The 26,542-nt window shown below is 56.7% G+C and overlaps 1 protein-coding gene across 7 annotated transcripts in view; it reads right to left on the bottom strand.

The window, feature by feature from the left end:
* The window catches only part of DCTN1 (dynactin subunit 1), a 56,957-nt gene that overhangs the window by 7,935 nt on the left and 22,480 nt on the right, over nucleotides 1-26,542 (bottom strand). For 3 of the 7 annotated variants that reach the window (XM_053941445.1, XM_053941446.1, XM_053941452.1), the window contains exons 4-20: nucleotides 26,334-26,365; nucleotides 24,478-24,498; nucleotides 17,919-17,936; nucleotides 14,005-14,025; nucleotides 11,046-11,234; nucleotides 9,436-9,633; nucleotides 8,541-8,745; nucleotides 8,163-8,241; nucleotides 7,473-7,632; nucleotides 6,449-6,553; nucleotides 6,112-6,303; nucleotides 5,410-5,526; nucleotides 4,567-4,719; nucleotides 2,864-3,024; nucleotides 1,696-1,864; nucleotides 1,304-1,372; nucleotides 790-852 (exon numbers count right to left, since the gene is read on the bottom strand). In XM_053941445.1, the coding sequence (XP_053797420.1) occupies nucleotides 790-852; nucleotides 1,304-1,372; nucleotides 1,696-1,864; nucleotides 2,864-3,024; nucleotides 4,567-4,719; nucleotides 5,410-5,526; nucleotides 6,112-6,303; nucleotides 6,449-6,553; nucleotides 7,473-7,632; nucleotides 8,163-8,241; nucleotides 8,541-8,745; nucleotides 9,436-9,633; nucleotides 11,046-11,234; nucleotides 14,005-14,025; nucleotides 17,919-17,936; nucleotides 24,478-24,498; nucleotides 26,334-26,365 (1,952 nt within the window). The remainder of the gene's footprint in view (nucleotides 1-789; nucleotides 853-1,303; nucleotides 1,373-1,695; nucleotides 1,865-2,863; nucleotides 3,025-4,566; nucleotides 4,720-5,409; nucleotides 5,527-6,111; nucleotides 6,304-6,448; nucleotides 6,554-7,472; nucleotides 7,633-8,162; nucleotides 8,242-8,540; nucleotides 8,746-9,435; nucleotides 9,634-11,045; nucleotides 11,235-14,004; nucleotides 14,026-17,918; nucleotides 17,937-24,477; nucleotides 24,499-26,333; nucleotides 26,366-26,542) is intronic. The other 4 variants (XM_053941449.1, XM_053941450.1, XM_053941447.1 and 1 more) reach the window with 3 other exon arrangements.

The following is a 26,542-nucleotide window of genomic DNA, read 5'->3' as shown; positions in this document are numbered from 1 at the left end:
ACATGGGGACACAGAGGGACCTTAGAGAGAGGGACCTCAGAGTGACACAGAGAGGGAGAGGGACCTTAGAGGGACACAGAGAGAGAGAGGGACCTTAGAGGGACATGGGAACAGAAGGACATGGGGACACAGAGGGACCTTAGAGGGACATGGGGACACAGAGGGACCTTAGAGGGACATGGGAACAGAAGGACATGGGGACACAGAGGGACCTTAGAGGGACATGGGGACACAGAGGGACCTTAGAGGGACATGGGAACAGAAGGACATGGGGACACAGAGGGACCTTAGAGAGAGAGAACCTGAGAGGGACATGGGGACACAAAAGGATTGTAGACAGAGGGACCTCAGAAGGTCACAGGGAGAGAGAGGGACATGGAGGGACCTCAGAGGGACACAGAGGGACAAGGGGACACAGAGGGACCTTAGGCAGAGAGAGCTCTGACAGACACAGGGACAGAGAGGGACCTCAGAGGGACAAAGAGGGACAAGGGGACACAGAGGGACCTTAGGCAGAGAGAGCTCTGACAGACACAGGGACAGAGAGGGACCTCAGAGGGACACAGAGGGACAAGGGGACACAGAGGGACCTTAGGCAGAGAGAGCTCTGACAGACACAGGGACAGAGAGGGACCTCAGAGGGACATGAGAGACAGGGAAGGACCTCAGACAGAGGGACAAGAAGGGATCTCAGACAGAGGGACATGGGGACAGCAAGAAGGTGGCACATGCCCAGCCATCCTGGCAGGTGCTACCTGGAGGAAGATCCTACCTGGAGGAAGATCCTACCTGGAGGAAGGCCCGCAGCCGACACACCTCCACCCCCATGCAGTCCAAGGCACTCTGGGTGAACTGTGGGCACAGGCACAGGGACCCTCAGCACAGGGACAGGGACAGGGACAGGGACAGGGACAGGGACAGGAGGGGTCCCAGGGCACACTGGGACTTCAGTCCCAGGAATTCCAGGATGACCCTGCCACCACCCCAGGATTTTCAGGAGCAGGGAAAGGGGCTGAGGCAGTCAGGCTATTTTTGGTCTGTTTTGGTTTTATCCAGGGGGTGCAGGATGCTGGTTCTTCCCTTGGGAAATCTGGGATACAACCCCCACGCTGGGACATGAGGGTCTCCACATTCCCATTCCTGCTCTTCTCGTCCCCATGTCCCCATTCCCTGACCCCAGTGCCACCACTGGGGAAGAGTGGCTGTACTGGGGAGTGGCAGCAGGGACATCTCCCCTCCCACAGGGATCCTGAGGGACACAAAGGTGGAAAAGAGGGATCAGGGAAGTGTTGTCCCCACTCACCTTGATGTGGTCGGCCAGCTGCAGGGTGCAGTCCTCAGCCTGGTCGGCCAGGTGGATGCTGTACAGGTGCTGTGGGAATGCCAGGATCAGCATCCACATGGAAAAAATCCAATGTGGGAACACTCAAAAAAAACCCCAAATTTTAAGGGTTTGGGCCATTTTTAAAATGGAAGCAACAACAGTACCCCAAAAGAGCTGGTGGTGCTTAATTCCACAGCGTGGAAGGAAGGAATGTGGGGTGGCAGAACCACATCCCCCGGGGACACAGAGCAGGGGACACAGCCACAGTCAGCTGAGTGACAACACCCAAAGGAAAGGGCTGCCAAAAGGAGCTAAATCCCCTCCAATCCATGTCCACCAGGTGACACCAGTGTCACCACCCCCTGCCCCACCTGGTAGTACTTGATGGCTTTGGTGAGCGGCTCCACGTTGACGGTCTCGTCCAGCTGGTCCTTGTGGAGCAGCTCGATCAGGAAGTCCAGGGAGCGCTCGTGGACGCTCATCTCGGGGTACAGGGTCCCCACCTTCTTGTACACCTCCACACTGCAGCGGTTCAGGGCCCTGAGGGGACAGGGACAAGGGGTTGGGGGCATCTCCAGGCAGGACATGGGAAATCAGAGCCCTGAGGCACTGCTGGCCTGGGGACAGGGACACAGCCGTGACCTGGCTGGTGCTGGGGGTCCTCCCCAGGGGGACACCAGGGGTTCATGGAGATGTGACCCCTCACAGGGGAATAAGGGGATCCTGCTGCTTCTTTGTAGCCTGGCTCCCAAAATTCCTTCATGTGTCATCTCATGGGAAGGACACAGAGAGGTCACAGAGAAGGAGATCCTCATAAGGGAATAAAGGGATCCCACTGCTTTTTTCTAGCCTGGCTCCCAAAATCCCTTCCCATGTCACCCTTTGTGAGGTCATGGAGAAGGGGATCCTCATAAAGGAATAAAGGGATCCCACTGCTTTTTTCTAGCCTGGCTCCCAAAATCCCTTCTATATCACCCTTTGCAAGGGACACAAAGAGGTCATAGAGAAGGGGATCCTCACAAGGGAATAAGGGAATTCTGCTGATTTTTTTTAGTCTGGCTCCCGAAATCCCTTCCCATGTCACCCTTTGCAAGGGACACAAAGAGGTCATGGAGAAGGGGATCCTCACAAGGGAATAAGGGAATTCTGCTGATTTTTCCTAGCCTGGCTCCCAAAATCCCTTCCCATGCCACCCTTTGAGAGGGACACTGAGAGGTCACGGAGAAAGTGATCCCAGAGCTTTCTTTTAGCCCAGCTCCCAAAATCCCATGTGATCTCCTGAGGGACACAGAGAGGTCATGGAGAAAGGGATCCCACTGCGTTTTTTTTTTGTTTGTTTTTTTTTTTTAACCCTTAACCCAGCTCCCAAAATCCCTTGCCATGTCTTTCCCTTGGGAAAGACACACAAGGAAGGTCACACAGAGAAATGACCCCAGGGCAAGGCAATAAAAGCCACCCCACCACCCTTTCCCAGCCCGGCTCCCCAAATCCCTGGAAGTCCGGCCGCAGAGGCAGGGAAGGGGCGGGGCGGGTACTCACTGCTCGTATTTGTGGAGCGTGGCCTGGAGCAGGCTCAGGGAATAGACGAGGCCGGCGGCGAAGCTGAGCTGCTCGCCGGGGGCTCCGCGCAGCCCCGCCCGCTCCGCGCAGCTCTCGCTCAGCTCGAACCGCTCCTGCGCCTGCTTGCTGATCAGCTCGGCCTGGGGGAGACAGGGAAATCCTTCAGGGCATCCCATGCTTCCCTTGAAACATCAAGGGATTTAGAGATTTTTAGAGGAGGTAAGATTTTAGTTAGAGATAAGTCTTACTGGAGTTAATTAAAATAAATGAGTAGGCCTTGATGAAGTTAAGAGTTAGTAGTTAATTAATAATTGACTGCTTGTCAACACAATGTTTAGTTAGCTGGGTTTGTAATGAAGAATATAGAAACTGACAAACAGCTTTTAGGAACATGAGACAATTGTGGGCCTCCTCTGTTCTGAAACCAATTGAAGACAGGGAATGGGAGTTCTACCAAGAGTTCATTTGTCATATTTGCATTGAAAAGGTAGAAAGGTCAGAATGAGGAAGACTTCATTTACTTCCTCATTTTGGGACCCCTCCCCATGAAAGGGACCACCGGCCCATTTCAAGGAACAAACTCTGCATGCGTAATAGCTTTTGGAATGATTAGCATACGGAGCGAGGAATGGGATGTACTAAATGATGAATATGTATTTGTATTTTGGGTGTTCAATTCTGGTGTGGACAAAAGGATTCTGTAATCATTGGAAAGGTGCAGTGTGTATTTGGGAGCTGTCCTGCACGCTGCCCGGCGCCGCAATGAACATACACGTTCTAACTTTAAACTGTTAGAGAGTTTTTGTCCATCACAGTTGGATATTGGTACTAGATCAATATCCATATTTCTTTAATAAATCACCCTGCTGTGTCCTGCTGAGCCATGGATAACAGCCCCTGCACCCCCAAAAAGTGACCTGTCCTTGCAAAGTGACCACCACTGAGCCTCTCACTGCTAAGTCACCACCCCTGGCTGCTTCTTCCCCTTCCCTTCTCCCAGACCATTTTATGTTGCCCTGATTTTTAAAAGTGTTAAGTTTTCTTTTATAGTTCTTTTGAAAGTTTTAAAGTTCTCATAAAATTTCTTTAGCCTTCTGATAATGTTTACACATTGGAGAGTCAGAGTTCCCACACAATTTCATGTAGAAATAGAATAATTTACATATTTCTCTGTAGGTAGAGAAACATGATTGATCTTTGGACCAGTGTGGTTGGAGAAGCAGTAATTCCATCCTCCAATCCACGGTCACCTTTGGAATTCTATAAATACCAGATGTTCAAATAAAACTGGGTCTTTTTCTCTTTTGAACTTACCAAGCTTCTGTGTACTCATTTCGTGTCCAATAGCGACAATTTTATAATCGTGGAATCATGGAATTGCTTAAGGATGGAAAAGTCTCCATCGAGTCCAACGGCTCCCCCAGCAGCACCACTGACCACGTCCCCAAGTGCCACATCCACAGAGCTGTTAAATCCCCCCAGGGATGGGGACTCCACCCCTGTCCTGAGCAGTTTGCAGAAGAAATTTTCCCACCATCCCACCTGAACCCCTGCAGGGATGGCAACTCCAGTCACTCAAGAACTTTGGGAAGTTCTCCAACAGTGAACACTCAAAATCCCCAATCCCCCTGGGGACAGAGGTGCTGTTTCCCAGCCTGGGGGTTCTCCCCAGCCTGTCCCACCTTGCAGATGAGGCGTGGGATGAGCAGGAGCACCAGGACGCAGTCGTGGTCGCCGCCGTGCCGCAGGAAGCTGTCGGGCATGAAGGAGGTGAGGAGGGACACGTGGCGATTGGCCTGCTGCACTTCCATCTGCCGCAGCTCCATCTCGATGGCCTGAGGGACACCGAGTCACCCGGCTGCTCCGGAGCCTCCCCGGCACAGCCCAGCTCAGGGGGACCAGCCATGGAATCCTGTTCCTCGGAGAATGCCTCAAGGCCTGTCTGGGATCTCCCAGCCCACCCAGTGTCACCCCCTGCCGTGGGCAGGGACACCTTCCACTAGCCCAGGGTGCTCCAGCCTGGCCTTGGGCACTTCCAGGGGTGGGGTAGCCAGAGTTTCTCTGGGAAATCCCTTCCAGGGCCTCACCACCCTCACAGGGAAGAATTTTTCCCCAATATCCCATCTAAATCTCCCCTTTCCCAGTGGAAGCCATTCCCTGTGTCCCGTCCCTGCAGGCCTTGTCCTCAGTCCCTCTCCAGCTGTCCTGGAGCCCCTTCAGGGACTCTGAGGATTCCCTGGAATTTTCCCTTCTCTAGGTGAACATTCCCAGCTCTCCCAGCCTGACTCCAGAGCAGAAGGGCTCCAAAATCCTGGAATGGTTTGGGTTGGAAGGTCCTTAAAGCCCATCTCATTCCACCCCTTGCCATGGGCAGGGACACCTCCCACTAGCCCAGGTTACTCCAAGCCCTGTCCAACTTGGCTTTGGACACTTCCAGGGATCCAGGCACAGCCACAACTCTGGGAATACCCTGGAGCCTGTCCCAGGGCATGGATAAGCCCATCCAGGGCTCCTGCTGGCCCTACCTTGGCGTGGGCTTTCGTCTCTGCAAATTTGATCTTGAAGTCGAACATCTCAGGGGGCGGCTGCTGCTGCTTCTCCGCAGACGCTTCCTGCTGGCTCATCAGCTCCCGGTTCACGTCCTGGCCACAGGGAGATGGGACACAGGGACGTGGAGATCAGGGACCCCACAGCCCCAGCAAGCTCCTCCTCAAACCTCCCAGCACCTCCTCCTTGGGGGGCTCCTTGTGCAGCACCCAGTGAAGGCAGAGGGGAGGGAGAGGCACCAAGCGTGTTCCAGTCCAGGAATATCCACAGGCTCATTCCCCAGCTCCCTTCCCTCCCAGCCCAGGGCAGGAATAGCCCCTACAGGGAAGAATTTTTTCGCAATATCCCATCTAAATCTCCACTTTTCCAGTGGGAAGCCATTGTGTCCTCTCCCTCCAACCCTTGTCCCAAGTCCCTCTCCAGCTCTCCTGGAGCCCCTTTAAGGCACTGAAAGGGGCTCTGGGGTCTCCTTGAAGCCTTCATGGATGTTCCCAGCTCTCCCAGCCTATCCCTGTAGGAGAAGGCACTGGGGGGGATCCCTATGGAAGCTCCACGAGGAACACCTCAGCCCCAAGCTGTGTCCTGCTGTGCCCAGGACATTCCCAGGGGATGCTCCCTCCGTCTCTCCTGGCCACCAGGTGAGCTCCAGGAGGAGCTCGAGGTGTCCCAAGGGGTCGCACCTGCAGGTGAGCCGTGAGCTCGCGGTACTTTTTGATGGTCTGCTGGTAGTCGGCCACGGTCTCCTGCGCGGCCTCCACGCGCTTCTCGGCCTCGCGCACGCGCGCCGTGGCCATGTCCAGCTGCTCCCGCAGCTCCAGCTCCGTCTCCCGGGCGTTCTCCTGCAGCTCGTCGTTCATCTCGTTCATGGCTTCCTGCAGGCAGGTGGCACCGGGGGGACAAAGTCACGTGGTGTGGCCCAGACGCGTCCCGGCGCTCTGGAGAGCTTCCCCAAATCCCTCTGGCTCCGTCATTGCAGCTCCCCTGGAGCAGCTGTTGTCCCAGGGAATTCTGCCTTACCAGGTCCCCGACGGTCTCCCGCAGCTCCCGGACCTTCTCCTCCAGATCCAGGTTTCTCTCTGTCAGAGTCTCCACCATCTCCTCAGCGCCCAGCGCTGCGTCCACCTGCCAGGACACACATCCTAATCTATCCATGCTCCAGGACACACATCCCAGTCCATCTGTGTGCAAGGACACACAGCCTAACCCATCCCTGCTCCAGGACACACATCCCAATCCATCCATGCTCTAGGACACACATCCCAATCTATCCATAACCAGGACACACATCCCAATCCATCCCTGCTCCAGGACACACAGCCCAATCCATCCCTGCTCCAGGACACACATCCCAATCCATCCCTGTGCAAGGACACACATCCCAATCCATCCATGCTCCAGGACACACATCCCAATCCATCCCTGCACCAGGACACACATCCTAATCTATCCATGCTCCAGAACACACATCCCAATCCATCTGTGTGCCAGGACACACATCCCAATCCATCCCTGCCAGGACACACATCCCAATTCATCTGTGTGCAAGGACACACATCCCAATCCATCCATGCTCCAGGACACACATCCCAATCCATCCCTGCTCCAGGACACACATCCCAATCCATCCATAACCAGGACACACATCCCAATCCATCCATAACCAGGACACACAGCCCAATCCATCCCTGCCAGGACACACATCCCAATCCATCCATAACCAGGACACACATCCCAATCTATTCCTGCCAGGACACACATCCCAATCCATCCATAACCAGGACACACATCCCAATCCATCCCTGCACCAGGACACACATCCCAATCCATCCCTTCCAGGACACACTCCACCTCCATGCAGAGCCCAGCACAGCCCTGCTGCTGGAACAGGGTTTGGAATTAGGGAATATGGGACCAGGAGTGTTGGTTTCTGCAGTGGGATCACTGCACGTGGCTCTCCAGGAGTCTCAATGCCCCAAATGTCCCCAAACTGCCCCAAATATCCACGAACAGTCCCAAATATCCCATCCCACCTGTCCCTCACCTGCTCCTTGAGCTCATCCACCGTCTTCTCCGCCTGCTTCACCTCCTCCTGCAGCTTCTCCCGCTGCTGCCGCAGCGACTCCAGCTCCGTGTTCTTCTTCTCCATCTGCTTCTGGAGCTTCACGTGCTCCTGCTTCTCTGAGGCGGACAAGTCCCTCATCCTGGGACAGCCACAGGTCCCGTCAGGGCCAGCCCAGGAGCACCAGGTCCCTCCCAAGAGCCCCTGTCCACTCCAGCCAGGATAACGGAGCTCATCCATCCCCATCTGCCCCTCCCTGGTGGGGACATGAGTAACGTTCCCAAAATTCAGCTCATTTACACCAAGGGATGGGTCCCACCTGAACTTCTTGGCTGTGGATTCGCAAATAAAAAGCCCTCAAGCCCCCAAGCCCTGGAAGGTGGGATCATCCAGGGAAAGGTAAATCCCTGGGCTGGGCAGAGTCTGGGAGAACAGTGCTGGGATACTGAGCACCACATCCATAGGGAATGAGGCATGGGAATGGTCTGGAGTGTCACTGTCCCCATCCCCACCGATCCCCTGTGACAAGGAACTCTCCCTTCCCTGTGGATGCTTTAAGAGCTCAGAAAATATCCCAGAGCCATCAGCAGAACAACATAGGCTGCTCCAGAGAAAGACTGGGATCACAAAAGGCCTGGGAAGGAATTTGGGGAAGCACAGGTGGGCTCCCACCTGACAAGAGCCTCCTTGAGCCTGGCGTTCTGCTCCTCCAGCTGTTTGACCTGGTAGCTGGATGCTGCTCCATCAGAGCCTGTGGAGGAAGGGAAGAATCATAATTCCAGAATCCCAGACTAGTTTGGATGGGAGGGACCTTAAATCCCACCCATTCCCACCTCCTGACATGGGCAGGGACACCTCCCACTATCCAGGGTGCTCCAAGCCCCATCCAACCTGTCTCTGGACACTTCCAGGGATGGAGCAGCCACAGCTTCTCTGAAGAATTCATTGCAGGCCCTCAGGACCCTCACACAGAAGAATTCCTTCCCAATATCCCACCTAACCCCACCCCCTTCCCCATTCTCCAAGCCCAAAGCCCCTCTCCCTTCCCACCTTTCTCCTCGATCTCGTGCTTGAGGATCTCCAGGTCCATGGTGAGGTATTCCACCTTTTCCTTGAGGGAATCCACCTCCTGCTGCAGGGACTCCGCCCGCTCCTCGGCCATCTCCTTGTCCAGCGTGGCCATCTCGATGGCGTCGGCCGTGTCCGCCATCTCCTCCATGTACCTTTCCTTGGCTTCCAGGGCATCCTTGGCTTCCTGTGGGCAAGCACAGCAGGTGAGGGGACCCCACAACTCTGGAGAGACCCCACAACAGCCCTCAGCAAATGATGGTCCCTCAAGGCTCTCCCAAATCCAATGGACATCATCTGGGATGGGAGGGGATGGCCCAGCGCTCCAGAGTGTCCCACTCCCCTCTTCCCTGCTCCACACCCAGAGAGCCTGGCAGGAGAAGCATCTGCAGGTGAGGACAAAGGTAAGGAGACAAGGAATGCTGGAGCAGACAGATAAATCCCTGGGGAAAGAAACCAGGAATCCACCGTGGAAAAGTAGGGCAGGGAGAAGGAAACGCTCCTTGGCTGCCTGGATGGAGTCCTGGGAGCTGCAGGCACAGGTGAGGGGGAAAGGGAAGCACCTGGAACTCCTGGAGAGAGAGAGAGGGAAGAAGGAAGCACCTGGACAGACAGAGAAGGGGGAAACATCTGGAGAGAGAAAGAAGAGGGAAGCACCTGGAAAGAGAGGGAATAAGGAATTCAAATCCCACCTTGGCTCAGCCTGATTCCCAAATCCCGATGTCGATTCGGAGCAGAGTAAAAGACCTTGAGTTGCACCAGGGGAGGTTCAGTTGGACATTGGGAAAATTTCTTCCCGGAAAGGTTTGTCAGGGCTGGAATTCCTCCTGGAGTCACCTCTCCGGGCACTGCCCCATTCCCAGGGACACTCACTCACCTTCTTGGCCTCCTTCAGGCGTTTCTGGAGGTCAGCCTGCTGCTCCTGCATTTTGCTCTTCCATTCCTGCACCTGCTCCAGCTGGATCTTGTACTTCTCCAGCTCCTTGAGCTTCGCCTTGTCTTCATTCCTCTTGATTTTCAGTGTCTCCAGCTTCTCCTCAAGGTCCCTGACCTGAGCACGGAGATTCTCCTCCTCCTACAACACCAAGCCAAGAATTAGGGAAGGAGCAGGGACATCCTTTGGCCAGAGCTCTGGGGATGTTCCTGGAAGCCCAGGGAACCTGGCCTGACTTTTGTCATGGATATTGGGACAGTTTGAGAAGAGAGGGACTTGGGACAAGCCAGGACAAGGGGGAATGGCTTCCCACTGCAGAGAGCAGGATTAGATGGGATATTGGGAAGGAATTCCTGGGTGTGAGGGTGGGGAAGCCCTGGCACAAGCTGCCTAGAGAAGCTGTGGCTGCCTGATCCCACTGCAGCATCCACATCATTCCCAGGTGATCTCCACCCAGGGAAAACTGATCCAGGTCCTTTTCCAGCAGCTCAGCTCCCAGGGCAGGGAAAGGCTGATGCCAGCATTCCCAAAGGAAGGGCTGCAGGGACAAAGGGATGTCACCTCCCTCCCTGGCAGCAGCCACAAGGGCTAAAGCTTCAAATCCCAAAGCTGGGTGACAGCAAGGAACAGGTCTTGGAAAAATCTGGACCTTCCCATAGATTCCTCCTCTGCTCCTTTTCCAGCCTGGACATTCTGAGATCCCCAAAAAAGCCACTTCTGCACCCAGTTACAGAAACCAGTTACCAGAGAGCTCTGGGAACAGGGATAAGGGTGGAGACACCCTCTATTCCCACCCTGAGGTGCCTTGTCCAGCTCTCCCTTCCACACACAATCCCAAAGCTTTGTCCTCTCCTGCTATTCCCTCCCTGGCCTTGTGCCCCAAATCTCTCCCAAACTCTAATTAACTCATTCATCAAAGCAGGATGGAAGCGAAGAAAAAGTATTTTAAAGATCGAAACGGGAATAACTCTGTAATGATTAAAAATCCCTGAAATTGGGAAATATTGCATCTTTCCAGGTGGGCTTTGTATCCCAAGGCAGGAGGGGCCCCAGTGCATCCCTGCTGGTCCCTCCACCCCAGTTCTTCCAAGTTTGGGAAATCCTGCACCTCTCCAAGGGGTCTTTCAATCCCAGGGCAGGAGGGTCCCCAGGGCATTCCTGCTGGTCCCTCTGCCCCAGTTCTCCCAGCACCAGTGGGTGCTGCCAACTGGACCCTCTGGATTTAACAGGATCAAGCTCTGACTCAGAGCCTCAGCCCTGCCAAACTGCTCCGATGCCACCCGTGTCCCACAGGGATCTGGGAAGGGATTGAGGTGCACTGGGAATTCCCTTCGGAAGCGGCCTCGCAGCTGTGCTGCCTCTTCCTCTGCCCTGGCCAGCTCCGACCCGTCCCAATGCTCCTCCCACAGCCCAGTGACCACCCCCAGGACCCTCCAGGGCACCTCTTCCTCCTCCTCCTCCTCCTCCCCCTCCCGGTGCTGGGTGCAGTTTTCTCTCCTCCCCTCTGCCGGGGAGCACCGGCAGAGCCCGGCGTTCACCTGGGCACGGCTCACCTTGGTGGGCGAGGGGACCGGGGGTGCCCCCGGGGAGCCGAGGGAGGGCGTGGGGATGACGGGGGCCACCAGCGGGGTCTGGGCGGGCGTGCCGGGCTCGCTGCTGCTCATCTCCCCGCCGGACGCCGAGGCCGAGCCCGAGGGCCCGGCGGTGCCGCCGGACGCCGATGATGTGGGGGTCCGGGTGGGCTGCAAGACACCAGCACGGGTGAGGGGGCGTCAGGGGGGATATCCCAAGGCATGGTGCTCCCACAGCCTCCCACCCCTGGTGACTCCCAAATTCCCATTTCCAGAAGGGGAAACCCAGAGCGTGGTGACTTGTGTCACTGTCGGACCCCCAGGAATTCTGCTCCGGAGGAGCTGGGCTTGGAAAGAATTCATGGATAATCCACTGGAGAATTCATGGATAATTCCACATGTCTCCCAGAGAAGCTGTGGCTGCCTCCCATCCCTGGAAGTGCCCAAGGCCAGCGTGGAGCACTCCGTGATAGCGGGAGGTGTCCCTGCCAGTGGCAGGAGGTGGCACTGGATGATCTCCAAGGTCCCTCCCACCACAAACCATTCCAGGATTCCAGGAGGAAAGGTCCCAGCTCCAGAGGGTGAGACTGCAAAACCTCAGAGCCCACCAAGATGAGAACCCAGGTTTAGGGGAGCAACAAGAAAATCAACAAGGAGTGAGTTCCCAGAGTCTGGTAGGGGCTGGCGCTGCTTCATTAGCGCTTATGAGGCTGTTAATTAATCACTGTCTGAGCCCAGGCAGTGGGAAAAGGGGTGAGGGAAACACCAGGTGCCCCCCAGGCTCCCACTGGTCTCCTCACGGACCCTATTTCTGGATCACTCACCTCTGACTGTGTAAATTAAATTTCCTGACTTGATTTTATTTCTGGAAATGGGATTTTTGGTGCCATGAGGGTTCACCAAGTGTGTGGTTTCACCCACAGGCACAGCTGAGAAAGAGAAACTTTCACCCTCTGCCCTTATTTTCCCCAAAATGGAGGCAAATCTGAGTTAACTCAACTGCAACAAGTCCAGCACCCCTTAGATAGGCCCAGCCTGCCCTCCTGGGATAATCCCAGTTCTCCCATTCACAGAAAACAGGGAATTTCTGGGTGGCACCAAGCCCCACGTGCTTCCTTCCAGATACAACTCAAAACAAATATGTTTTTTTGTTCTTGGTGCTTTTGGGGTCACAGATCCCTCACAGAAAGCAGAGTTAGATGGGATATTGGGAAGGAATTCCAGGCTGTGAGGGTGGGCAGGCCCTGGCACAGGTTGCCCAGAGAAGCTGTGGCTGCCACTCCCCTGGAAGCGTCCAAGGCCAGGCTGGATGGGGCCTGGAGCCACCAGGGATAGTGGAAAGTGTTCCTGGGAGGAGCTGGATGGGCTTTAGGTCCCTTCCAACCCAACCCATTCCGTGATTCCAGGAGTCCAACTGCACCTCCCTGCCCAGCGCAGGAGTGAGGCCAAAGGAGCAGGAGGTCCCACGGGACATCCCTGCAGAGACATCAACAAGAACCATTCAAACCCCGGGAATGGGATGAGATCCCAGAGCCCTGGGGCTGATGGCCTCCACCCCCTGCCTGGGGCGAGGTGCTGGAAGCATCTGGTGAGGATGGAGCCCTCCGTGCTGGAGAGTTCTCCATTTCCAAACTCAGTCTTTAAGGATTTCTCTCCCACATTTCCTCCCTTCAAGCCACAAGTCCCTTCCCAAGGTGAATGATGCTGGCTGGAGCAGCCCCCGAGGGCCAGCTGGGACCACACAGCCCTGCCTGACACCTCAGGTTCTTTCAGACCCCACTCACAAGCCCACTGTGATTGTCTCAGCACAAGCCAGGACAGGCAGGGAGCAGCAGCCCCTGCAGGGACCCCCTGGCACAACCTGGGCACGGCCACATGGATTTCAGGCTGTTCCACGGCCATTCCAACCTGGGAGAGGGTCCCCAAGGATCTGGAGCTGCTCCAGAGGAGTCCATCACCACCGTGAGCTCCTCTGGGCTCTGCACAATGAGGTGGAAGGACAACGGTGGGGTTGGGAACCAATGGGTCGTGTTTGAGTGGGGTTGGCAACCAATGGATCGTGTTTGAATGGGGTTGGTATCAAATGGATCGTGTCTGTGGTGGGGTTGGCACCCAATGGATCATGTTTGAGTTGAAATCCAAAAGAATGGGCAAGTTTCAGTGGGGCTGGCAATGAATGGATCATGTTTGAGTGGGGTTGGCAACCAATGGCCCATGTTTGAGTTGAAATCCAAAAGAATGGGCAAGTTTCAGTGGGGCTGGCAATGAATGGATCATGTTTGAGTGGTGTGGGCAACCAATGGATTGTGTTTGATTTGGCATCCAGAAGAACGGCCAAGTTTCAGAGGGGTTGGCAACGAATGGATCATGTTTGGATGGTGCTGGCACCCAACAGATCACGTTTGGGTGGGATTGGGAACCAGTGGATCGTGTTTGAGTGGGGTTGGCACCCAACGAGTTGTGTTTCAGCAGGGTTGGCAACCAACAGCTCATGTTTGGGTGGGGCTGGCAATGAATGGATCACGTTTGAGTGGTGTTGGCACCCAATGGATCGTGTTTGGGTGAGGTTGGCACCCAATGCATTGTGTTTGAATGGGGTTGGTATCGAATGGATCGTGTCTGTGGTGGGATTGGCACCCAATGGATCATGTTTGAGTGGGACTGGCAAAGAATGGGTTGTTTGTGAATGGGGTTGGCACTCAACGAGTTGTGTTTGAGTGGGGCTGGCACCCAATGGCCCATGTTTGAGTGGGACTGGCACCCAATGGCCCACGTTTGAGTGGGGTTGGCACCCAATGGATCCTGTTTGCGGTGCTGTTGGCACCCGGTGATCCATGCTTGTGACGGGGTTGACACCCAATGCTTTGAGTGGCGCTGGCACCCACGGGGCCGTCGGTGCCCGGTGCCCCCCGCGCTCGGTGCCCCCACCGTGGCTGCTCACCTTGGGTCGGCGGGCGGTGCTCTGGAGGGCAGCGGGAGCGGAAGCAGAGAGGACAGACAGTCACACAGGGACAGAGGAGCAGAGAACAGCCGGCGGCGGCCGGAGCGGCAGAGCAGGGAAAGGAGACAAAAGACAGCACGGCATCGTTAGTGTGCCCGGCATCGTTAGCGTGCCCAGTGGCACCGGGCGCGTGCGGCGTCGTTAGCGTGGGGGCTCGTTAACCCGCTCCAAGGGCTGCTCCGGGTGGGCAGAGATCTCATGGGACCCCCCGGCACAGCTCCCGTGGGAGCAGAGCCCGGAGCCAGCACAGCCCTTGGTCACCCCCAAGCCCCGTCTCTGCTCCTCCAGCCTAGTGTGGAGACAGAGCTGGGGACAGAGGGCACGTCCTGATCCCCCACCCCGACCCCACAGATACCCCAGGGCAGATCCACCTTGTATTTCCAAGGAATTTTGGTCTTCAGAGGCAAAGCCTGGTTTGGATTGGCTGGGCATTCCAGGCTCCACGGGCACGGGGGGTTTGACCTCCCACGCCTTTCCCAGAGACCCCCAGAGCAGGAGGTGGAAAGGATCTAATCTTAACCATGAGTTTTCTCCTCTCCTCAGCCCTCTGGTTTTCCAAAGGACCCAGAGCACCCTGGACCAGCTGCCCCAGAGCCCCCAGGCTCTGCTTTGTTTAACCAAAAATTCCAGGGACACCACAGAGCTGATCCCACACTCCCAACTTTTCCTTTCATGGCTGGAATTAAATCATCCATGATTTTGGGGCAGGACCCCCCCCACCCCCCTCCATGCACATGCAGCAGCTCCGAGCAGCTCAGGGAGGGAAGGCCACGGGGCCAAGCCTGGAACAGAGACAAATATGAAATTATTTCGTATTTTTCTCCTTAAAAACAATCCCTAATGGATGGAAAAGGAGGAGTGACCAGGCTGGTCCTGGGGGGCAGCGGGTGGGCACTGGGAATATCTGTCCAGCTGCAGCCTTGGAGCACTTCCATGCTCTCCCTCATTTCTGATTCCATGACCTAATCCCAGCTGGGAATAAACAGGAACAGAACAGATGGATAATGGTGCTGCCACATGATCCCATGTCTAGGATGGGGACATGAGGCACACGGAGCCCACCAGGGACCAACAGCTCCAGCCGGTATCCGACACGGCCGTGTTCCCTCCCAAGGCCTCGGGAAACCTCGGAGCTCTATTTCCCTGTTTTCTATATAAATCTGGGTGTGTTTGCACTTCCAAACTTCCCACCACCTCTGGGACTGCTTCAGCTAAATCCTGCTCACTTTCCAGCTTATTCCCACGTCAATCCCGAGGGAAGAAATTCCTGTCTTCCACAACATCTCCTGCACAACCAAATTTGCCAGGGAAATGGAATTGCAGCAGCAAAAGTTCCAGACCCTCAGGTGAAACTCTCAGGATGCTCTTCAGGAGCTCTCCAGCATCTTCCCAAAGTCCAAGTAAGCAACGTGGAGCAGCAACAAGAATCTGGGAAACACTTGGAAAACGTCTTCTTCAGGAATTCCACCGGTGGAGATGTCCCCACTCCCTGCCACACACGTGGGGGGACTCAGGAGTGGGGCAGGGCTGGGGGGTCCCACACCAACCACCAAGTCCTTGGACATGGAGCAATGTCACCTGAGACAACTGAGTCCTGTCCTGGGGGACACCAAATCCTTCCCTGGGGGACACTGAGCCTTTTCCTGGATGGGGGTCACTGATCCCTGTCCTGGGGGACACCGAACCTTATCCTGGGGGACACCGAGCCCTGAACTGGGGGACTCCGAGCCTTATCCTGGGGTACAATGAGCCTTGTCCTGGGGGACACTGAGCCCTGTCCTGGCTATGGGGTGAGGGACACCAACTCAAACCCTAAAACCACACCAAACCCTAAAAACAAGGAGAAGGCTCCTGGTAACCACCCCTAAAGCCATGTGGAATGACAGGGGATCATCCTGCTTTGTGCATCCTTCGGAGTGTTGGTCCCCTCCATGTGATGACCACTGAAAGTTGGAGCTCCAAGCCCCCCGGGATCCGTGGCAAAGGGATGCTCTGGGATGCTCCAGCTGCTCTCTCCATCAGGAATGGGGGATGGCCAGGCTCCCCTCCATGGTGGCACCATCTGTCCCCAGCCAGTCAAGTCATCGCTGGGCTCTGGAAAAGTCAGTGACCAGGATGGGACATGGATTTTCCGGTGTCCAGCATCGTGCCAGCACTGGGAAGAGGCTCCAGCCCCACCTGGACCCTCCTGGATTCGGGCTGCTCCGAGCCCCCTGCTGGGGATGGATGTTCCACTGGAGGTTCTGGGCTCTGCTGTGTAAAGCTGCTGCATCAATATTTGATGGAATTACAAAACCTCTGCTCCCAGGGGAGCGTTGGGGGCTCCGAACCGGCGCGCTCCGAGATGGACTCAGCTTCTGGCAGCAGGAACTCTGGAAAAATCCTCCTGGATACCAAAGACTGACTGTGGTGGGGTCAGCATTGCCTGCTGAAGGTGAGCTCCTAGAAGTCCCTCCTGATTTGGTCCCACTCCAGGTGTGGGAATCCCAATCCAGCCAGGAGCAGCGAGTGCTGGATGGATGAGCAGGAATGTGTGAATGTCACCTTCCAGCAGGCAGGACAGGGGAGGTGTCACTGGAGCCTTCTCCTGGATTAAGTTTCAAGGCTTCAAGCATGAACTTCACAGACTGTGGCTGCTGCTGTGGAGGATTCCCAGAGTTTCCAGGAGGATTCCGATTGGCAGCAGCTCCTGAGTGGGGTAGGCAGTGCCGGGGGTGATGCCCAGGCACTGATCCAGTGCTGGTCCATGCTGATGCCATCCCACTCCATTCCCGGGAATTTGGCCCCTCGGAGGCACCTCCCCTCTGCTGGAGCTGAGTCTCAGCCCCCAGATGAGCCCCTCAGGGTGTGGTTCCCTGGGATACTGCTGGGAATTCTGCATTTTAAACAACCAGCACCACCCAGCAGGTGCCTGGTCTCACAGGTGTGATCCCATGGGCAAGGAGAGGAGCAACGGGAAAAGCAGGATGGAATCCAGGCATGGGGCTGAGCACCAGCAGCCCCCACTCCCTGCTCCAGTGGGGCAGAGGGAAAGCAGCATCCGTGAAACTTTCCACGGGGAAGAGGATTAACAGGGACACATGACGAGCTCAGGGAGGTGCAGCTGTAAATCAGGAGCATTTACTGCCAGGTACAGGCAGGGCCAGCCCAGCTGGGGTCTATTCCCTGCCACCAGCCAGAAATTCCCAGGATTTCTCTTTAAGCTGAGCAGTGACATCGTGGTTACACTAAAAATAAACATATAGGCCAGTGCCCGCGCTGTCACCTGCGGGAATGGCAGCCCAGCAGGGACTTGGGTACTGCCAGCCTCTGGGAATGCCAAAGGCTGGCAGGAAAACCGGGATTATGGGCACGCAGCTTCCCCAGGGTGGGCACTGGTGGCACTGGAAGCAGGGATGGCACCGGCAGCAGGAACAGCACTGACACTCTCAGGCTGTGGGGATGGCACCAGCCGTGGGCACAGGGACAGCAGCAGGGATGGCACTGGCAACCCTGGAGTGGGGATGGCACCAGCAGCGGGGACAACACAGGCAGCAGGGACAGCACGGACACCCCCAGGCAGAGGGGATGGCATCAGCAGCCGGGGACAGGGATGGCACCGGCAGCGGGGACAGGGCCCCGGCAGAGCCGCAGAGCCGCTGCATTGGCCGGGTGACACGGAGAGGGGACTCCGGGAGCTCGGAAGGCAAAGCCAGCCATGAACCGATGCTCACCCACCGCCCCCCTCCTCCCCGAGCCCGTCACGCTCCCAATTACAGCCCGGCAGCATCAACACGGGGAAAACGGGAAAAAACAGCGAGGAGGCGGCTGGGAAGCGGGGACGCGATGCCGGGGGATGCGGGCGCGGACCGTACCTTGCGTGTGGCCGGGGCCTGCCTCATCGTCGCGCAGGGACGGCCGGAGCGGGAGGAGACGGAGCAGCGGGTCAGTCAGCACGGCCGGACACGGCAAATGGCCGCGGCCGCCGCCGGCCGCTCGCCACGTCCTGCCCGGGGGCTCGGCGGGGGCTCAGGGGGTCCAGGGCAGCCCCCCCCGGCCGCGGCCGCTCGTCCCCGCTCCGCCGGTGGCTCCAACCACCGCCCCGGCGGCTCATGACATCACCGCGGAGGGGCCGCACCGCCGGGCGCTGCACCGAGCCGGGCGGTGTGCGGATGAGGATGGGGATGAGGATGGTGCGGATGCGATGCTGCGCTCAGGGAGGGGACGGGGGGGGTTCTCAGCGGCTCAGAGCCCCCCGGGAGAGCCCCCCCGGGTGCCACCCCGGTGCTCCGTGGTGCAGGCGGCTCCGTGGCTGCGCTCGGTATCCCCGCGGTGCCCGCAGCCGAACCCGCCCCGCGCCGGCGGCTGCGAGCGCCGGGCAAATCCCGCGGGAGCGGACAGACGGACGGAGCGGAGCCCGGATGGACAGATGGACGGCGCCGAGCCCCGAGGGATGGACAGATGGACAGAGGGATCATCTTGCCGCGCTGCCATGCAGCGCCAGCTCCGCACCTCCGGCTGACACGGGCGGATTACCGGGAGCTCAGGGCAGCCCTGCAGGGCTGAGGGTGCGGAGAGAAGCCCCCGGGCCTCGGGGAGCCCCTGCCCCAAAATCCCTGCCCTAAAAATGCCACTCAGGGTGGTATCCAGCACATCCTGAGCCTCGCTGCCCTGCCAGGACCATTCCCGCAATTCCTGCCTGGCATTCCCGTTGTCCCTGGACAAGAACGCTGCTGGGAACCCACAGGATGTCACCAAGCACCATCTCCAAACTCTCCATGAATCCGTGTCCTGCCCCACGGAGCGCTGGAGAGCAGGACAGCAGCTCCCTTTACATGCACAGATCTTAAACCCCATCTATGATATGATTATTATATTATGTAACATGAACACAGACTCATCCAGCCCCCATTCCAACTGTGTCATTTTCCAAAATTCCCACACTTTGAGGGGAGAGGAGCTCAGGGCGCCCTGGGCTCACCTGCACACCCAACCCTCCACACACAGAGGGAATTTTACCTCCAGTCCCTCAGCACAATCCTGCCAATCTCCTGGAAAAAGCATTTAAAGGCCTCTCTGACATTCCCTGGAAGCAACCCCTCGGAGATGTCGTGCTGGGGACATCCTATGTCCAACTGATCTGTGCTGGCATCTGATTCCTGAAAAACCCCTGGATCAGGGAATCCAGCAGCTGTGGGGGAAGTGTCCGAGGCCAGGCTGGATGGAGTTTGGAACAGCCTGGGATAGTGGGAGGTGTCCCTGCCCGTGGCAAGGGATGGAACTGGATGGGCTTTAAGGTCCCTTCCAATGCAAATCATTCCATAATTCTGGAGCCCTTCTGCTCTGGAGTCAGGATTGCTGGGAATGTTCCCCTGGAGAAGGGAAGGCTCCAGGCAGAGTTCAGAGCCCCTTGCAGGGCCTGGAGGGGCTCCAGGAGAGCTGGAGAGGGACTGGGGACAAGGGACAGAGGGACAGGAGCCAGGGAATGGCTCCCACTGGGAAAGGGGAGATTGGGCTGGGATCTTGGCAAGGAATTCCTGGCTGGGAGGGTAGGGAGGGGCTGGGCTGGAATTCCCAGAGCAGCTGTGGCTGTCCCTGGATCCCTGGCAGCGTCCAAAGCCAGGTTGGACTTTGGGGTTGGAGCCACCTGGGATAGTGGGAGGTGTCCATGGATGGGTTTAAGGTCCCTTCCAACCCAACCCATTCCATGATCTGCTCTCCTGCAGCTCCCTCTGGCTGCTGGCAGGCGCTGGGGGCAGGGGAGCATTCCCAAGGGACATTTTTGGGAGCTGTAATTGCATCTCTTAACAAAGAAAACCCCGAGCCCCACCAGTCTGAGCACCACAAACCTTCAGGAGCCAGAGCTGACACAGACCCAGCTTTTGGGATCTTTCAAATCCATTCCAACGCTCCAAGAGAATCTCCCTCCCATTCTCACCAGCCCTGGCCCAAACCAGGAACCCCTTATGAAGCATTTCCAGATGAAATCCTCCCGGATCCATGGCTTTAAAGCCCTGAATGATCCCAGTGCCCTGTCCATCTCTGGAGGAGCCACGTGCAGGCTCACACGGATTTAAGTTTAAGATAATTATGGGTATTAGAGCTGCTCTAATGAACCAGCTCCTCTCCTTGCACACAGCTCCGCTCCCTAAATCCAGAACATATCAACTCTTCCCACACAAAGATCCAATAAATGCAGCAGCAGCAGGGAGAAAATGCAATTTAACCCCAGGGAAATGGTGTCAGGTGCCTTGGGCTGTCCCTGAAACTCCTCAGGGACCGGTAAGGGAGGTTTTTTTATCCTAAATCCATGAGAAGGAGCTTGTGGCACCACCACAGATGGGAGAACTCCTGGCTCTTGGGGGGATTGGAGAGGAGATGCCAGGGTTAACTGCAGCTCTTTTCCATGGAGTCATCCGTTTGCAGCACCAGATGCTGCTCAGCTCCTGGCCCCAGAGGGTCACATCAAAATAATCACCACAGGCTCCCCTGGGGACACAAAGAGCTGCCACAGGGGTGTCACCCCGCCCGGGGAACAGCAGTGCCTGGAAAATCAGCCCTGGGTTCATCCAGGCCCTGCCGTGGGACGCGGTTTGGGCAGCTGGGGCGAGGCGGGTGTTTGGAGCTGGTCGGGTTATCCGTTCCTTTAAAGGATTAACGGGGCTTGGGGTGGCCCCTCTGCGTTCAACAGACCAGCTGGGCCAGCTGCTCCTGCACGGATAACTCCGGGGTAACAACTGGGATAACAACTGGACTCTGACCGGCCACTCCTGCATGGAGACCGGGATAACAACTGGATACTGACCCAGCTGCTCCTGCATGGAGACCGGGATAACACTGGGGTAACAGCCGGACACTGACCCAGCCACTCCTGCATGGAGACCGGGATAACATCGGGATAACAACCAGACACTGACCTGGCCACTCCTGCATGGAGACCGGGATAACAACTGGATACTGACCCAGCTGCTCCTGCATGGAGACCGGGATAACACCGGGATAACACTGGGGTAACAGCTGGACACTGACCCAGCCACTCCTGCACGGAGACTGGGACAGCACCAAGATAACACTGGGGTAACAGCCGGACACTGACCTGGCCACTCCTGCACGGAGACTGGGATAACACCGGGATAACACCGTGGTAACAAGTGGGATAACACCGAGATAACACCCTGGACTCTGACCCAGCTGCTCCTGCATGGAGACGGGGATAACATCGGGGTAACAGCCAGACACTGACCCGGCCACTCCTGCATGGAGACCGGGATAACACCAGGATAACAGCATGGTAACAAGTGGGATAACACCGGGATAACAACCGGATACTAACCCAGCTGCTCCTGCATGGAGAGCAGGATAACACCAGAATAGCACTGGGATAACAACTGGACACTGACCCGGGCACTCCTGCATGGAGACCAGGACAGTACCGGGATAACACCGGGATAACACCGGGATAACAACCAGACACTGACCTGGCCACTCCTGCATGGAGACTGGGATAATACCAGGATAACACCAAGATAACACCGGGATAACACTCGGCCACTGACCCAGCCACTGACGGGTCACCCTGGGATGGGATGGGAGCAGGTGCCCAGCTGGGAGGGGGGCCCAGCCCAGGACACAGCAGGATTCCAGCCCTGGCACATGGAATGCTGCTGGGAGGATGGAAGAACAGGGATGTCACTGGACGGGGACAAACCTGATCCATCCGAGGGACAATCCCAGGATCAAACTGGCTGCAGCAGCAGGGGACAGGTGACCTGAGGTGGCGGGACAGGATTTAACAGCAGGGTCACAGCACCAGCATATGCCACCTGTGGATGTGGCACTGGGGGACACGGCCTTGCCAGTGCCAGGGGAACAGTTGGACTCAGTGGTTTCAGAGGGCTTTTCCAACCTAAATATTCCACAATTCCATGATTCCTGAATGGGTCAGACCCTGGCAGCTCATCCTGACACCCCCGAGTGAGGCAGAGCTTTTGCTGGAGCCTTTCCCTGCATCCCTGGGAGCCCCCTGCTCCCATCACAGCCCTGCCACCTCCATGTCCCTTGGGAGGTGACATCCATGACCCAGCGTCACCCAGCACTGCAGCAGGAGAAGGGACGGCCTGTCACCACCACAGACACATTGTCATGGGGATGAAGACAACACAACCTGTTTCATCCCAAAAATGACCTGGGAAAGACCCTTTTCCTGCTCTTTAACCAGATTTTGGAGTCCTTCCCAGCCAGTCTGGCCCAGGACAAAAGCCAGCACCTCCTGAGGACAGCATGGACCTCCTGCTCCAAGAACAAGGACACCCCGACACGGCGTCACAACCAAGGGACAGGAGCCCTGGGAACAGCACGGCCCAAAGGCCACACACCACTCCCAAATCCATGGAAAACAGGGAAGGAGCACAGCAGGGGGAAAGGCCCATCTGGCAGCAGCTTGGCACATGATTAAAGTCTATATTTGACACACAGGAGCCGCCGTAATCTCCAGAACGAGGATTTACCCGCTAATTACTCTCATTATCCAAGTCCCCCCCCCCCCCCATGGCACATCCCTGTGTGGGGCAGGAGCTGCCCAAGGGGCAGGGGGGGCTCTTGGGGTCATGAATGGCTGAAAAGGTTAAATTGTGAGGGGACAGCAGGGCCTGGCATGGGGCTGTCCCTCAATGGGGATGTCCCTGTGTGAGGTGTGTCTGTGCAGCCAGGACAAGGGGCAGGACAGTGACAGATCCAGATCCCCAGGACAGTGACAGTCACAGATCCACGGTCCTCAGGGGAATGACTGTCACCACAATCCCCAGGACAGTGACAGTCACAGATCCAGGGTCCTCAGGACAGGGACAGATCCAGATACTCAGGACAATGACTGTCACCCAACCAGGATTCCCAGGAGAGTGACAGATCCATGATCCCCAGGACACTGACAGTCACAAATCCAGGATCTCCAGGACACTGACAGTCACAGATCCATGATCCCCAGGACACTGACAGTCACAAATCCAGGATCTCCAGGACATTGACAGTCACAGATCCATGATCCCCAGGACAGTGACAGTCACAAATCCAGGATCCTCAGGACAGTGACAGTCGCAGCCCCAGATCACCAGGGCAGTGACAGATCCGTGATGCTTGGGACAGTGACAGTCACACCCCCATGATTGCCAGGACAGTGACAGTCACACCCCCATGATTGCCAGGATGGTGACAACCACAAATCCATGATCCCAGGGCAGTGACAGATCCGTGATCCTCAGGACAGTGACAGTCACACCCCCGTGATCCTAATCCCAGCCACAGCTCCGAGCAGACAGCGGGGACACAGCAGGGACACGGAGCAGCTGCAAGCCCACCGGAACAAGGACAGGGAAGTTAGAACCCAACATTCCAAACAGGAATTTCATCCCAGCAGAGCCCCTTGGAGCTGGCAGGACCGGCATGAGGGATCCACACGGCCCCTGAAGCCTTGGGGACATGCAGACACCTGGATCTGGGGGACACAAGGAGGGGACATTTGGGAGCAGGTTCTCCCAGCCTCTCTCCACAGGCTCTCGGCAGATTCCACATTGCTCCTCTCCTCTGGACTTCCCATGGACAAACAGAGCTCTTTGGATCATTTTTCTACCCAAAAATCAACATGGAAGTGGCTGGAAAGCAAATCTGGACCAAAGGGTGCACAGGTACCACTTCCCTCCCCTCTCCCACATCTCCAGTGCCCACCTTGGCTTTTCTCTTGGCAAAATTCCCAAGAGGGGGAAAAAAAATCCCCAAAATTTCCTGCAGGGAATGATGATTTGGTGTCCCTGCCCATGGTGGGGGTGTGGAATGAGCTGGGCTTTAATGTCCATCCCAACCCAAACCATTCTGGGATTCTTTGCCAAGACCTTTGGAGTTTCAGCTCATCCTTGCACAAAAGATTTTTGCCTTCAGTAATTGTCACAAAGCAGGTGGGTTTGAGTGACCTCATGAGGAGCCAGAGCCCAGGGACAGGACAGCCCTGAGAAGGTGACACTTGTCCCCAAGTCACCGGAGGGTTTAGGGGTTATAAAATAGCTGTGAGGGAACGGCCTCAGGTTGTGCCAGCGGAGATTCAGGTTGGATAGTGGGGAGATTCCTTCATGGAAAGAGCTGGAAAACATTGGAAGAGGCTGCCCAGAGCAGGGGGGACAGTCCCCATTCCTGGGGAAACTTCCCAGCCCCTGCAGATGTGACACTTGGGGACTCCGTTGAGAACTCGCTGGCCTCGGAGGCTTTTCCCACCCAAACATTCCAGGGTTCCACGTTGATGTGACACCACCCGCAGCCATGTCCCCTCCCTGGCTGGGAGCACATGCAGGGACAGCCATGCAGCGCTGGGATGGAGCGGGATGGGGACAGTGAGGGTGACGATGGCCCCGGCATGCGGCCGCGCGTGGAAAAAGGGACAAACGGCACCTTTTTGGGCTTCGCTCCGCGCTGCGTGAGGAGGGAACAGAAGGAATGTTAGACAGACCTGGAGGCTCTCCCAGGAACCCCCTCCTGGCTGCAGGAAAGGCAGCAGGGGAAATACGATCAGGGAAATTTAAGTAAATTAAGGAGGAAATAGCCCTGGAGTTACCCCCTTGCTCTGGATTCAGCTCCTGCCACCCCCGCCCCGGCACGGAGAATTTGGGGGGTCAGGACATGTGCAAAGGGGAATAAATCATTTCATGGTGCAAAGGGACTGGAGGGGGGCAGGATGCAGAGGAAGAGGATGTGAGGACAAGGGGGAATGGTTTCCCACTGCCAGAGGGCAGGGATGGGTGGGATATTGGGAAGGAATTGTTCCCTGTGAAGGTGGGGAGGGGCCTGGATGGAATTCCAGAGGAGCTGTGGCTGCCCCTGGATCCCTGGAAGTGTCCAAGACCAGGCTGGATGGGGCTTGGAGCCACCTGGGATAGTGGAAAATGTCCTGGATGGGTTTTAAGGTCCCTCCCACCCCTAATCATTCCAGGATTCCATGACAAACCAGTGGGAATGCCCTGGAACGTAGCTGCACATGGAGCTGCATCTCCTGTCCTGACCCCTTCTCCACATCAGCAGCACAAAAAAATTCCAAGAACAATCCCCATTCCCTGATTTCAAGAACACTGAGGTTTTCTGAATATTCTCTTTGTCTTCTAATGAATTCCAGGGTGGAATTAAACCAGGAGGATCAGGCAGGGAGTACATGGAGCACGGGCTCCAGCAGTGCCAGGGGTTGATGGATCACACCCCACACAGCAGCAAAAGCAAAAAACCTTCCCAAATCCCTCTAACACAGGGCAGGGAATCCATTTCCATCCTCCCCTCTGGCTGGAGCTCACAGTCCCTGGGATCTGAGCCCAGTGAACCCCCAGGTGCTGCTCCATCCCCATCCCAGCTGTCCCCACACCCAGCATCCAGCTCCAGAGCGGGGTGGGGAGCAGAATTCCCACTCCTGGGAATTATCCACAATGGCAGAGCAGGAGGCTGGGCTCCAACCCAGCCCCACAGGTGCCACATGCACAGAAGCCCCTTGTCCCCACCATTTCCTTTCCCACACTGCCCACATGCCAGCTGGGCCAGTTTATCCCCATGGAAAATCCAGTTTCTACCCCAAAACACACAAAGCCACCCCCAGTGTCCCCAGGATCACCCAGTTCCATCCCTGGTCCTCAGGAATGGTGACCTGGGCAGTGCTGGGGGAACAGCTGGACTTGATGGTCCCAGAGAGTTCTTCCAGCCTCAGTATTCCATAATTCCTCACTACCCCACACCTGTATGGCCATTCCCAAGGACAGGAACCCGCTCCAGATTCCCACTCCTTAGGAAATATCCCTCACATTTGGGTACAACACATCCCTATCCATGTCCCAGGAGCCACCGGAGCTCCAGGATGAAGGCACTCAGAGGGGAGGGTCCTTAGAGCTGCCCCTGGATCCCTGGAAGTGTCCAAGGCCAGGTTGGACAGGGCTTGGAGCACCTTGGGAGAGTGGAAGGTGCCCCTGCCCGTGGCAGGAACTGAGGGGCTTTGAGGTCCTTTCCAGGACTCCAGGAGGGTTAGGGTTTGCAGGAAGCAGCCAGGGAATGCTGCTGAACTCAGATCAAAACGTGTGACACAGGACCTGTGCTGGATAATCCCTCAGGAACCGACTGATTCCTGGCCAGTGGCTGAAAATGACATTTTTTACACCTTGTTTCCCCTAGGTTTTTGGAGAAATTCCCTTTTCCATGAGCATTTTATGTGTCTGTGAGCTCTTCCTGAAGGGATGAAAACCTCTCAGAGGTGACAAAGTGCTGGGGTCACTCACCAGTTTGCTGGCCTTGGTAGCATCAAGGGAATCTGTGGAGAGAGCAGAAACAGAGCCATGAGCCTGAGGGACACCCCTGTCCCCATCCCAGTGTCCCTGCGGCCAGGGGACACCCAGCAGGGGGACAGGAGAATTTTGGGAAGTGGAAGCGAAGCAGAGTCAGGATCTGGCAGGAAGTGGTGGCACAACGGGGCGTGGATTTGGGGAAA

This window comes from Vidua chalybeata, chromosome 4, assembly GCF_026979565.1.
Source record: "Vidua chalybeata isolate OUT-0048 chromosome 4, bVidCha1 merged haplotype, whole genome shotgun sequence".
Lineage (NCBI taxonomy): Eukaryota > Metazoa > Chordata > Aves > Passeriformes > Viduidae > Vidua > Vidua chalybeata.
The sequence above is the reverse complement of the archived record's forward strand: the minus strand, read 5'-3'. Positions and strand labels throughout refer to the sequence as shown.